The sequence below is a fragment of the Metarhizium album genome (genome assembly GCF_000804445.1).
Source record: "Metarhizium album ARSEF 1941 chromosome Unknown scaffold_8, whole genome shotgun sequence".
In the NCBI taxonomy this organism is placed as follows: domain Eukaryota; kingdom Fungi; phylum Ascomycota; class Sordariomycetes; order Hypocreales; family Clavicipitaceae; genus Metarhizium; species Metarhizium album.
In genome coordinates, this window is record NW_024467582.1 from 25,354 (window position 1) to 39,081 (window position 13,728).

General features: G+C 56.9%; 4 protein-coding genes across 4 annotated transcripts; 2 read left to right on the plus strand and 2 right to left on the minus strand.

Annotated features, from left to right (window-relative positions):
• Positions 1 to 2,500: 2,500 nt before the first annotated feature.
• On the minus strand, positions 2,501 to 3,685 carry MAM_03799 (MOSC domain containing protein; the record flags this gene model as incomplete). Its single annotated transcript, XM_040822598.1, has 2 exons — positions 2,501 to 3,592; positions 3,671 to 3,685. 2 exons carry the CDS (start codon positions 3,683 to 3,685, stop codon positions 2,501 to 2,503), a joined length of 1,107 nt encoding a protein of 368 aa, XP_040679104.1.
• Positions 3,686 to 4,321: 636 nt separating this feature from the next.
• On the minus strand, positions 4,322 to 5,275 carry MAM_03800 (acetamidase/formamidase; the record flags this gene model as incomplete). Its single annotated transcript, XM_040822599.1, has 1 exon — positions 4,322 to 5,275. The coding sequence occupies one exon, from the start codon at positions 5,273 to 5,275 to the stop codon at positions 4,322 to 4,324; it is 954 nt and encodes a 317-aa protein (XP_040679105.1).
• An 863-nt stretch (positions 5,276 to 6,138) lies between these two features.
• On the plus strand, positions 6,139 to 7,704 carry MAM_03801 (Acetylglutamate kinase; the record flags this gene model as incomplete). The annotated part of the gene is made up of 1 exon (XM_040822600.1): positions 6,139 to 7,704. The coding sequence occupies one exon, from the start codon at positions 6,139 to 6,141 to the stop codon at positions 7,702 to 7,704; it is 1,566 nt and encodes a 521-aa protein (XP_040679106.1).
• A 3,212-nt stretch (positions 7,705 to 10,916) lies between these two features.
• Positions 10,917 to 12,481, plus strand: MAM_03802 (acetyltransferase, GNAT family; the record flags this gene model as incomplete). The annotated part of the gene is made up of 2 exons (XM_040822601.1): positions 10,917 to 11,034; positions 11,586 to 12,481. 2 exons carry the CDS (start codon positions 10,917 to 10,919, stop codon positions 12,479 to 12,481), a joined length of 1,014 nt encoding a protein of 337 aa, XP_040679107.1.
• Positions 12,482 to 13,728: the final 1,247 nt, after the last annotated feature.

A 13,728-nucleotide genomic window follows, 5' to 3' on the forward strand; every position in this document is an offset into this window, starting at 1 on the left:
GTTGTCATCGGGGCCTTGTCTTGCCATCCGTTCTCCGGGAGCTTGTCCTCGTAGTTTGAAATTCGGGCCTTTACAGGAGTCCCCGAGGCTTCTCGTTTGAGACTCAAGCAGGGCCACGGCGTCACGACGTAGACGTGTGCTTCGGGACTGGGCTTAGACGGGGGTTTTGTTCAAGTGCCCTTCGCTTATGAGAGACCTCCACAGCCGTCTATGATACCGTTTTGGCATACCAGAGGGCAATACTTAAGGTGCTCTCCCGTCATCTTTTGTTGGCCTTGATTCCTCCAACTCGAGTACGATCAATTCTCAGAAGCCTTGGCCCTCGTTCTCTCATTCTTCCTGTTGCAATCTTTCCTTGCGCGGCCTGTTTACATTCAACGCGAACGATATCTGGCCTGTCTGTCGTCTCGCCTCCGCTCGGCAAACCTGCAAACCTGCAATACGGCTGTGTTGCAGAGTCCCCGACTGCAAATTAGAAGCGTGAAGTGTCTCGACACTTGGCATTGTCATTGGTCACGCTGATCCAAAGCAATAAGAAATCAATCACGCGCTTGGCTTGCCGGTTGTCAAGCTCGATACTTTCCACGGCAGGGAAACGCTCGGCCAAGCAAGACAGACACGATGGCAAATTCGTGTTCTCACTCGTTCAGCCTTATCAAGTGTGACTCAACCCTGGTGCAGTGGGTTTGCAAATACTGTTGCTCAGGGCCACATTGGATGATCTTTGAGTGCGTTTACTGCAAGCTCCATGTTTGCAGAGCATGCACACAAGCAGCATAGACACCAATAGGCAAAGCTTGGACGCCAAACATGACGCACAGGAAGCACGATGAACAGTGTACTCTTTGTGCAAATTCGCCAGGCTATTGTTCGATTTCAGCCGAGTCATCACTTTGTCCGCATCCGAAGCACTTTTCGACGATGCTGGGCAAGTAGGGGCATCCATCTTTTGACTTTGATCTTGTCGAATAAGCATTGTTCGTTTTGCATCATTTGATGCACTGGTAGCTCAGTCGGACACGATGAGATGCGACATCACATGGGGCAAAGGAATACTAGAAAACTTGCTGCCGATGATTGGATTGGCTCGGTGTTTGGGAGTAAGAATAGCATTTACGGCCCAGGCCAGGACATTACACGCAGGGCAAATACACATGGGTATTTTTGTGAATGGTTGGTGGCTTCTCAGACTACAAAGGTGCACGTGTGGCAACGACTGCGTGCAATATGGATGTTGAAACAGTTGTCTAGGGTGGACGGCACGACGACGGACTTTGATAACCTTTCCGTTTGTTGTTGAGTACACGGACTTGACGATGGAGGCATAACGCGTCTCTACTTGTGCAACTGAGCCGTGCCACCTTGGCTTGATGCTTGATGGAAGTGTCAAATGGGTTCTAGAAACATTGGAGTAACACGAGCCCTGGGTTTTCCCATCCTTACTTGCGCACACACACACGCACACACACACCGTTCGAGGGGCAACACAGGCTTCATCATTCCACCGCAGAAGTGTCCAAACGAAGGGCGTTGTGCAACCAACGCCAGGCCCGGAGCATGCAGAAATCCCAACGGCTGGGTAGCACAATGCGTGACGCTGGGGGCCGTTGATGGCCGCCGCTTGAAGGGAACGCCTTGCGGGCTCGACACTCGGGAATCAGGGCAAGATGGCAGTCCTGGCCTTTTTGGCCTCTGCCTCGATCGGCCTGCAAAGGCCACGCGTGAGTCGCGACACGAGCCGAGCCGTACCATGTACATGATGAATCATGATGCAACAGCAACCAGAACCAGGCAGCTTCCAGATCAAACGCGTTGTGGTCTTTGATGGTTCAAGTTAACGTTACTTTTCGTGCATCTTTATGTCTGGAGCAGGAATGATTTTTTTTTTAAAAAAAAAGAGGACAATACTAATAACAATAATACAACAATTACGATAATAATAATAATAACAATAATATAAAACCACCGATGCCGGCTGCCTCATCGACCAGAAGCGGGCCCCCCGGCGTCACACGTTGGAAGCGAATGATACATTGTCTCTTTTCTTCCCACTGTCCCCCAGTGGCCCCGGGTGGAATTCATCATGTTGAAACTTGAAACAACGATCAGCAGAGAGGCGTGGGCGTAATGGCAGCGCAACAGGGGCAAGGGATGCTACTGCTGCCACGACCACTGCTACCACCACCACTTCTACATCTGCATCTACAACTACAACAACCACCACTGCTACGACGTACCACCACCGCCACCAGCAGCAGCAGTACCAACTGTTTCTGCTTGCGTGAGACAAGTCGGGAATTGGAGAATCAACTAGCCAGTTGGGCCTTCTTTTTTACCCTCACGAGTGGAGGCTCGCAGACGAGCATTCCTCCATGCTGAGTCCTGACAATCTGTGCTTCTCTTATACTCCACCAGTCGCGACAAGTCTAGCTTTTTTTCCCCCTTTCCTTTCCTTCCCCTTCCCTTCCTTCCCCGCCCCTTCCTTTCCCTTCCCTTCTTTTCAGGCTGCTTGGTAGAACTGCGGCTGCGCCCCCCGCGCCCGCAGCGGCCAGTCAAAGACGGGTCTTTGGTCGACGCGTTCCGTGACGGTGATTTGGTCGCCTACCGAGAGGAACATGCCGTCTCGTGCTGGGCTGAGGAAGCCGTACTTCCCAAAGACGGGGCTGTATCTGGCACCTGCGTCTACCCGTCGGTCGGACATGAGCTTCTTGAGGACCGTGCCTCTCTCGCCCTCGGCTATTTTGCCCGTGTCGTAGTCGACGTTGAGGGACGAGCAGCGGTTACACATCTTGGTCAGGACGAGGAACGGCTCCCCGTTGGCCGAGAGCTCGGCCCAGAAGTCCTCGTCAAAGGCTGGCCCGCCGTGCCCGTCCACCACAATGTTGGGCCGGAAGGCTGTGATTGCGACGTCGCCCGAGGGCACTCTGGCCCTGACGTTGGCGAGGGAGGCGTCCGAGGCGACGAGGAAGGGGGCCAGGTCTGAGAAGGCAAGCCACGGCTTGTCCTCGCCCTCGCTGCCGAGCCGGGGCTGGGTCTCTGCCGCGCCGCCGCGGGACACCGTCGCGGACATGGTGGACAGCAGCCAGCCTCCGGGTCGCTGGGCCGAGCCATCTGTCTGTGTCGTCTGCGTCGTCTGCGTCTGGGGCGCGTAGCTCCCGAGCACCGGGCGCCGACCGTCCCCGATGTAGGCCAGTGCGGCCTTGAATCCGAAGCAGGCTGAGAACCAGTCGTCGTAGCGGGCGCCCATGCGGTACGCCGTGACCATGCTCAGGTGCAGATCGATGTCTACCGTGTCCAGGGCCGACGTGTCCGGGCTGAGCGGCACCTCGAGGACCTCGTTCTGCACGGGATGCGCCGGGGCGACGGCATCCCGGGGCGTCAGGTACGAGACGTGGATGCTGTCGCCCACGATTTCCTGCCTGAACAGGCCGCACTGGTGGACCTTGTCGATCTGCACCTTGGTGAGCTTGCGCGGATCCGTGTCGTCGACGCGACAGAGCATGAAACGTCGGTCGTGTTGGACGCCTTGGGGGGTGAGGCGGGCACGGTCGAGGCGAATTGGACGGAGTGCCTTGATGGGATAGACGTAGATCTGGGGCAATGGTCAGCGCGCGGCCGGGCGAGCGAGATGCAGGGCCGCAGGCTGCATCTGATGGATGACGGCACGTACCGCCGTGACCTTCATCGCGGAATCGAGTACGCAGTGGCAGCTACAGAGGAAGTGATGATGACGACGACGCAGAGACTAGAGTGTAAAAGAAGCCATCCCTCGCCGTCCTGGGCCTGGTTCCCGACGCCGCGGGCCTTGCGTGAACTTATACCGGGACCGACATTTGGATCCCGACAACGGTCCATGGTCCATGACATGACGGGCTTGCTTGGAGGGCGCCACCAGTGACGACGCTTTTTGACTATTGGGCAGGATTCCGTTGGGCTCTCGTGTGGGTGCCCATCCGCATCCCGTTCCCCCCTCTGCACATCTACGGAGTGGTACGGCGTAGTAGTGGTGGTAAGTGGTGCGTCGTGCGTCTCTCGAGGCACCCGGGCATTCTCTACGGGTAACATTCTCGCCAACTTGTTTTCCGGGGTCCAGTTTTCCGTCGCCCTCGTTGGCCATGCCTCGGATCGTACCCGGTCGACGACACGAGGCTGACCGGGACACTGCGGAACCAACTCAACAACTCTACTAGTTCGCGTGGAGGGACGACGTCGGTTTCTCAGACCGGTCTCGTGGTAAGGATGCACATGGCCCATGTCGCCTTAAAAACGAAAGGGCGTGACGAGAACTTCATGACACGTCCTCGGGCAAAACGGGCATCGTCTATTTCTCGTCGACAAAAATACCCAGGGGGATGGAGCACGCCACGGCATAGTGAGGCATGTCGACGGCCTCGACAACCTTCAAGTCGCCCACCACCGAACACAGCATGTATGCCTCTTCCCTCGCAAGGCCCTTGTCCGCACAGAGCCAATCGATGGCGCCCCGGACGCCCTTCTTGGTTGCCTCCAACAGGTCCGCGTCGATGCCGACCGCCGCGTACTCCTGGCCGCGACGGTGGTCCGCGCGGGCCTCAGCCTCGGGACAGGTCAAGAAGTGCGGAGACTTGACCCACGGCTTGTCCTTCTCGAGCGTGAGGCGGAGGCGCGCCTTGATGGGGGTCTCGATGGCCGTGCCGCAGACCTCGCCGTCGCCCTGGGCCGCATGCCCGTCGCCGCAGCTGAACAGGGCGCCGGGGGCTTGGACGGGGAGGTAGAGAGTGGATCCCACGGTGAGGTGCTTGCAGTCCATGTTGCCTCCCCAGTCGTAGGGCGGAATCGTGCTCAGTTCGCCGGGCTGTCCGGGCGCGAGCCCCATGACGCCCAGGAAGGGCCGCGTCGGCACGCGGATCCCCTTGTTGAACTCGGCATAGCCCTCGGAGACGGTGGTCAGGTCCCATATCTTGAGATGGGGCCCGCGGAACTCGTCGCTCAGCAGGCCAAAGTCGGGGAAGACCGCGGTCCAGCCGTACGGCGCGGGCGTCAGCTCGAGGATGTCGACGCGCACGACGTGGCCGGGCTCGGCGCCCTCGATTGCCACGGGACCAAAGGCCGGATCTACCTGAGAATAATCGAGGCTTGGGAGCTGGGCGGCGGTCGTGTCTGGGCCGACGAGGTTGTTGAAGCCGTCTCTGAGGTCAAAGTCGAGCTCGGCGCCGGACTTGACTGTGAGCACGGGCGACAAGTTTTTGGACCACCTGAAGTGGATGTTGGAGTGGTTGATGTGCGCGTGTGCCATTCCGGATGGAGGGTCGAGACCGCACGCGGAAAGCTTTCTGTTGTTGGTTTTTTCTTGTTGTCTTCCCCCGCTGCGTCTGGCCGAGTGAGATGTCGACACGGCTCGCGTCACGAATTCGCGCACATTACCGGCCGGGTGTCGACTCGGGGTCTGGAGACTGGAAGCGGAGCGGAGTCGTCTCTGGATGTTGTGCTGTGCAACCGTGGCCACTCATACATCACGTATCAGTCTGGTGGTAACCTATGTGGTATTGTGGCCTTGTTCCTCCGCACTCAAAAGTCACCAAAAGTGGAGTTGCTCCGTCTCGTTCATGACTTGATGCCGCGCTCCCTCTTCACAGAAGCGAATCAAGGACTGCCACGAGTGACCACCAGACGCAGTGGACCATCGCTGTCGATTTTGTTCCGGTAAATAAACTGAAGCCCACAGGAGCTCCCATGCATGCGCCTCTAAAATCAACGGTGAACAGGACAATACTCCGTGTCCGTCACATGTCTGTTGCGCGATTAGCTTGCTCATAGAGGCTGAGCCATCGTGATGTACGTAGCCTGGCCCTTTGACCACTGCACCACAGCACGGCAAAACGGCACGAATTCAACAAGTCAGCTACTGATCAGTGGATGCTATGTAGGTTGCCGCAACACGCGAAAGGCCTTGCGCGCGTATTCGGTCGGTAGCTGAGAGCATCGCCAAGGTCTTTTTTTTTCCTTCTTCTTTTTAACCCCACATTTCGGATTTATACAAATTCCTTTTCCCAGCCCCCATCCTACAAGCTCTCTCCACCTCTGCCTCAATAACATCTGCCTCATCGTCGCCCATTGTCCCTGCCACGCCCGCTCACCCGCCACCCAGACGATCGCGAAATGCTGCCGCCTGTTGCTGCGGTCTTCAGGGTCGGCGCCCGCCGGGCTGCTTCCCGGGCTCTCTCGCGCATGCCCGTGTCCGCGTCCGCATCGGCATCCGCTCCCGCTCCCGCTCCGAGCTCGGCCCGGAGCCCCAACCGCGCCCTCTCCACCACTCGCGCCCTCGCCGCCGCTTCGTCGCCTACCAGAGACAGGACCCGCGAGATTGTGGCTCAGACTGTTAGCAGCATTGGCAGCAAGCGCGAGGCCAAGCAGTACCTCGAGCTTTTTTCCACCGTCTCCCAAAACTTTGCCGTCATCAAGGTCGGAGGCGCCATTCTTCGGGAGCACCTTGATGAGCTCTGTAGAAGTCTCCTATTTCTCTACGAGCTCGGCCTGTACCCGGTCATTGTTCACGGAGGCGGCCCGCAGCTGAATCGCCTGTTAGAGGCCGAGGGGGTGGAACCTCAATTCCAGGACGGGATAAGAGTAACCGACGCGAAAACCCTCGCTGTCGCCCGGAAGCTCTTCCTGGAAGAGAATCTACGACTCATCGAGCACCTGGACTCCCTTGGCGTTGCGACACGCGCTATAGAGGGGGCTTTCGGGGCAACCTACCTCGACAAGGAGAAGTGGCAGTACGTGGGGAAGATCACCGAGGTCAGGAAGCAAGCCATCGAGAGCAGCATATCCGCCGGGTACGTGCCCATCCTCACTTCAATAGCCGAGGGGGACGATGGCCACCTCTTAAACGTCAATGCGGACGTCGCGGCTGCCGAACTCGCCCGCGCGCTCAAGCCCCTAAAGGTTGTCTACCTGTCCGAGAAGGGAGGCCTGTTCAACGGAGAGGGCAAGAAGATCTCGCAGATCAACCTGGACGAGGAGTTCAACCACCTTATGGCCCAGCCCTTCTGCCGTTACGGAACTCGACTTAAGATCAATCAGATCAAGGCGCTGCTCGACGACCTCCCCCGCAGCTCTAGCGTGGCTATTATCCACCCTAGTGATCTCCAGAAGGAGCTCTTCACGGACTCCGGCGCCGGTACACTGATTCGCCGCGGCGATAAGATCCAGAAGGCCACCTCGATCGACGAATTCGACATTGAGAAGCTCAAGGCTACCCTGGTCGGCAACTGCAGGGGCCTTGATGCCGAGGCCACCGTTGATCGATTCATCGACATGCTCAAGCAGAGGAAGTTTACCGCCTACTACGACAACGCCATGCAGTGCCTGGCTATTGTTATGCCTCAGGATGAAAATCAACCTGTTGCCACCCTGACCACCCTGACTACTACCAAGTCTAGCTGGCTCAGCAATGTTGTGGAGAACATCTTTACCGCGATGAAGAAGGATCACCCTATTCTGGTCTGGACCATCAGCGAGGAGGATGAGAACCTGACCTGGTTCTTTGAAAAGGCCGACGGCAGCTTCCACAAAAACGGCAGTGTCCTCTTCTACTACGGTTGTGACTTGCGCTCCGAGGCTCTTGTCCCCGTATACGAGGACTTTGTGTCCAATGAACGAGCCATGCTCGGCGACGCCAACATTGAGTCGTCTCTCCACGCTCGTCCCGGCCCACTCGTGTAAAATCTGGAGCTACTACATGGATGGCGACGCTATCAACGCCCACACCAGCCCCTCTTCTGCGGACATGAGGGACACGTCGGACCAGTTTTCTGCGCGGGCCCGCATCTCCAGGTCTCAGCAGCACACTGCCTGAGTGCAGGCGAAACAAGTCACATCTCGACATCGATGTTCAACTTTGGTACGTCCCCGGCTGCGAAATTTGGAAGCTTCATGGCTACCAAGAGCACGATCACCTTTGAGAATCTGCTGTTGGGGAACGTCTTCGCGCGGGCATCCTCAAGACCACATCCGAGGGCAATTGTTGACAGTGCCTACAAGCAAGGCAGCTTGCGAGCTTTAGCGTTACTCATCGACCTGTTTGCTGGTTACTGAAATAGATAAGATACTCAATTGCCCGTGCATGCCTCGTGCAACAAGTGCTTTGCTTTGTTCGGCGTGAGTCCTCGAAAAGGACCAAGCTTTCCTCTTGACACGGCCGCGCCAAGTAGACAACCAACCAGCTGAAATCACGCCGACTGGCAACTTGTTAAAAGTCCTGCTTCGGCGGAAGGGGGTTGGATTAACCAATATCGCGCTGCGATCACATCTTTGAGCGGACAGAGTCGAGTGATTTCTTTTGGCCCGGCGCGCTCATGCAATTGAATCCATCAAACCATCGTTGGCTACAAACGCAAACGAATCCGCCAACGGCCAAAGGCTGTAAGTAGCAGCTGACTTGCAATCACTCGGAACAAGGCCAAGGCAGCGAACGTTTGGCACTGATTTAATGCAGTTCATCTGACAATAGGTGATGATTCCATCTCTCAGCTCGCGTCCCTTGGCCCATTGCTCGCCATGAGGGAGCACTGCGGACTTGACAAATACCGAGGCTAGCTGCACAGTCGGTTCCTGGTCGACGTCTTCCTCGTTGTCGTCTTCAACCTCAGCAGACTGAGCAGCAGCCCGCTGTTTCCGCAGCCTGCGGGCCCAGTCACGCGGATGACGACAGTTGGGGCCACGGCTCGGTACGAGAGGGCGAGAGGGCGATGCTCACCGTTGGCGATTGAGGGAGGGCGGAATGGGAAATGCCGGGTTATTGACGAATCCGCGACGGCGACGCACCAAGGGACCCCGACGGGAGGCTCGGACGGGAGGAGGGCGCCGTAATGAAAATGCCTCAGGTGGAACGCTGAACCAGATTGATTGTGCAGGGTTTGAAACACGAGGCTGCGCCGACGAGTCCGGAGAGAGGAGTCCTTTGTGACTGACTGCCTCGGTCTGCGTAAGTTATATGCGTACGCGTACATGTCTAAACCTGGCGAATGAGAGGCGAGCTCGGCATCGCACGTCTTTTTTTTTGACTTTACGAGTTTCAAACTGGCAAATGGATGGCATGTCTGTTATCGACGGCTTGTCTCGACTACTGCACGTCGTCTGCACCTCAGCTATCGTCGCCCGAGTCGACTGGTCGACAGGTGGCTCCTCAGTAGGGCCTAGTATATGATGATTACCGTCATGTCAACTGCAAAGTCCGGGGCACTGGTGCTGAATAGTGGCAGACGGCATGTCGACGGTGCCGGAGCTGGTCTGTTCATACTGTGACAGCCGTGAGTGATCAATGATGCCTTGCTGCAGGACGGAGAACTCACTCACTCAACTCGCTCAATGCCGACTTGCTCGGCAGCTGAACGTCGAGTCTTCGACACTCCGTGCCTCTGCAGTGGTGAAGTCAAGTTGTTTGGCGCGTGGGGGACACGACGAGCATTCATGACTGCATGCGGTGGTGCATGCACACAACAACCAAGCCTCTTGATCGTCCAAGCAAGCCTGCAGCCTACATACAGCCAGTAGCCAGCCGCAGCGAGGAGAAAAGAGAAAGAGAGGGCCCTGTTGGCAAATCCGCAGTCTACCGAGCAACTATATTCTGGCCACTTATCGGTGAAGCCTGTCATCAGCGTGATGAAGGGCGGCTCTGATGGGCAGTCCGGTATGGGGCTGGGGGCTTGGCCGTGGCCGTGACCAACAAATGAGCCCGCGGTTTCGGGGCACAGGGCATGAGAGCATTACCGCAAGGGACAGACAAAGATAGAGGAGAGGCCAAAAAAGAAGGGCGTCGTCGTCAGCCCTCGTCTCGTCTCGCTCGTCCGTTGTCCGCCGGCGCATGGGAGTTGGAGATGCATAAACTGCCGCTTGGCGCACGAATACGCCCTCCCGATTTGCAGATTTCCAAGCAGATTTCAAGAGAGCACACCCATTCATTTTCACTTCATCTCGGTGGTGGGAGGGCCGTCATGTACGTATGACGCGAGAAGAAAGACGGGCAGGAAAGACAAGGTCGTCTGGCGCCGCCGCTTTTTGCCCTCTGCTTCACCCCAGGAAGAGTCAAGCAACAAGACACAAGAAGTACATCTCTCCAATACTATTCTCGTGCTCTCGAATAAACAAGCGCGGCGTGAGTCCCCCTGCCCTCCCTTCCCTTCCCTTCCCGTCCCTTCCCTTGGCGTGCCGCCCGCCGGCTTGGTGCACGTTGAGTGAGCGGCCACTGACCACCGACAACAAGAGCACCAAGACCACCCCGACACCTTTTTTGGACCCGGCCGCGTACGTACAGAGTAGTAGTACACACAAAACAAACACTCAAACTCAGACCCGGCGTGCCTTTTCTTTTGCTCCTGGGTGTGTGGAGATTGGTGTTGGCCGTCTGGCTTTGAGACGCAGGTTAGCAGGGAACGTTTGAACAAAAACCTGACGAGGAGGGAAAAAAAGACAAGAAGAAAAGGGACGACGAGAAACGGGCAAAGGCCGAGTCACAGGTCGGTCTGAGTGAGACCCGGGGGTGGCGCCGGCCAAACCAAAAGCCAAACCGGCTGCCTGGTTTGGGGTTTGCGGTTCCATATCTGAGATTCGTCACTGGCTCTTTTTCCTGTCCTTTGCTTTTGTATTTTCTTGACTCCTGCTCGCGAGTATTCCTGTCCTCTTTCCTTTTCTCTCCTCTCTTTCTCTCGGTTGATTTCTCTGCTTCCTGTCCGTGATACCTGCAGGTTTCTGTTGGGGACAGGCAGTGCAGCCCAGCTGGCACATGGCATGCGTTTGCGTTTGCTCCCGTCTAGACACGGCGGAGTACGCGATCTAATCTGCCACACATTTTTTTTATTTTATTTTTTATACTTTTTACTGTCGTCTTTATTTTTTCGTCGGTTTTTCAACACCCTCTGCCGCCTCTTGCGGGAGGAATGGTCAAGGCCAAGGCCATGGAACGTGCGTGCGTGCGAGAGCTGGATCTGAGCAACTGCGGCCAGACGTCGACTGCCCAGCGTGTCGGGGTCGTGCCGGGGTTGCGCAGCAGTGCAGGTAAGCAAGCACCTTCCTTCCTTCCTTCCTTCCTTCCTTCCTTCCTCTCTTTCTTTCCGCCTCTCTCTTCCCTCTCTCTCCTTGTTGATTTCTCTTCCTTTCCCCCTTCTCCCTCCTGCTTCTGGCCCGCGGCCGATCATGACAGCATTGACTATGCCTCCCCTCGACGCCCCATCCAACCCTGATTCACTTCGATTGGTCGAGCCCCGGTCCCCGACCTCGACATGTCCTGGATCCTGATGTCCTCTCCTCGACGTGCAGGTTTCCGGTCTGAGCGCCCCCTGCGGCAGTCTGGAGCTTGTTTAGGGGGCTGCACGTGCTCGACGTCGCATCATGCTTGCTTGGTCGTGTGGGCATCTTTATCAACTTGAAACCAGCCAGGCGGTGCCCCGACAAGCAAGTTTATCCCGACACTCGTATTTATTGGCCACGAACCAACCGGCAGGCACACCACACACACACACACACACACATACTCCGTACACGTCTTTCTTCCCATGCTTACTTGGCCCTGTCGTACCGTCTGCCTCGGCTAATAATCCACCCTGTAGCATTCTTCATTTTTCTGCGCGCCAATCTCGCCCTGTCCCCGTCAGCACTCTCCTCCAGCCACAACACGCCATATTTGGAACCGTATTGTCCTCAACCACGCCAAGTCCAACCGCCGTCGCCGGCTCCTCAAGCTGTTCCCAATGAAACGCTCGCCCCTCTCGTTGATATCCCTCCCCTGTCGCTCGATGCCCTCGATACTCGAGATGACAAGCTCGACGGCCTCCGCCTCGTCGCTGACTCAGTCTCCGAAATGCGCCATCACGCCCTCAAAGCCGTCGTCTTGCACCCGCTCTGTCTCGCTGCGGCCACAGCCGCATACGTTGCCATATACCAATTCGTTTACATACCGAACAGGGACGCGAGTCGAGCTCTTATGCTTGTCAGCGGCATCACAATGATGTACATGGCCGCCGTCCACGTCCTCGCACGCGGCTATGACACGCTCGCAGAGAGGATAAGCTGTGAGGGCTGGCTGCGCTCCGATTTTGGTGGCGAAGACGACATGGTTCTCGGCGCAAGAATGGGAGAGGAACTCGTGGGCGCCGTCATTGTGCGCCTCGAGCCGAAGCGGACGCCCGCCACCAGGCCCAGGCGCAAGAGCCGCAGCAGAAGCGCGAGTCTACGCGGCGGCAAAGGCGTCATCCGAGCGTGGACAACGAAACCCGAGTGTCGCCGTCAAGGCATCGGCAGAAAGTTACTCGACGAGGCGGTCCGTTTGGTCAGGGACAGATGTGGAAAGGACGCGCAGGTTGGATTTGCGTTCGAGCATGCCAATAGCACCATGCTACTGCCGGCCATGTTTAAGAAGCCGTTTCGAAAGGATGAGGTGCGTGCTGCCATGGCCTTGGAGGGTGCCGTGGCGGATTGGAATCCTGGTAGGAGGAAGAAGAGGTAATGATGATGCTGTGATGTCCAAGAGAACGATCTGTGTGCATGTGTTGCTGATTGATTTTGGATCTCGAACTTGGCGGTTGCTTTTTAGTCATTCCTTGATACCCCAGCCTTCAAATGACATTCGTTAATTTGTGACACGTTCGTCTCATAAACGACTGACTAGCATGCTTCTTGGAGAACTTGTGATTAGTAAGCCAAATGCTCAATATAGCCTCCATGAACAAATAAACAAGGTGAAGCTCATGACCAAGCGAATCCTAGGCAGAAAACCGCGGCTGACGCGCGCCCACACCCACAAGCAACTCAAGCAATACCGTCTCGACAAGATGGAATCGAGCCAATAAAGCCAACTCAACAACGAGAATGTCTCAACCGGGTCTCCCCAACGCCGTGCGGCCTGGCATGGCCACGCACTCGAAGCAAATATAAATCAAAGATGAGGGCAAGCCCAAACATTCCTTGCACCGGCCCTTGAAGAAAAAAAATTTCTTGTAACATGAGCCTTCATCGATGCAAGAACAACACGCGGGCCATCACTTTTTCCTGTCTTGGTCCGAGTCGAACCCGTAAATCGGCCGACCTAGTTTGCGCAACGCAAAAATGACCTACACGTAACGCGAGCTGTCAGCAATTCGGCAACGGCAGGGGACCTTGCACACTATGCACAGGAGGAAGAGGGGGGGGGGCTTACATCGTCGGCTGTGACCGTCTTTGCCTTTCGATACTCGACATACTGCGCGCATATATATAGTATCTTTGGCGTCGTCTCGTCAGCAGACCCGGTCGCATACCTTGGGGGGGAAGTGTCAAGAGTCTAGCCGAGAGCTACCTGCTCGAGTTTGAGGCGCAGGACCTTGCGCGACTCGTCGTATATGTCTGCGGAGATTCGTTTGACGCCCCCTCTGCGGGCGAGTCGCCTGGCGCTGCGTTAGTTGCGGCCGGCTGGCGGGTGCGAAGGGCTCGCGGTGGGAAGTGTACCGGATGGCGGGTTTTGCTGCGGCGCTGTTGGTGATTTGGTTCTGGGTCTGGATCTGTCGACTGGCGGAAGGGTTTTGGGGGGGGGAGGGGGGCCAAAACGTACTGATGCCGTCTATGGTGTCGCGCAAGATTTTACGGCTACAAGAGGCCGCGGGGTTAGATGGGGATTGTGGGTTGGAAGCTTGCCAACACCAGGGGGGCGTTGCTTACTGCCTCACGGCCCTGGCGGTGCTGCTGAAGACGGTTTTTCCGCTGACGCCTTTGGCTGCG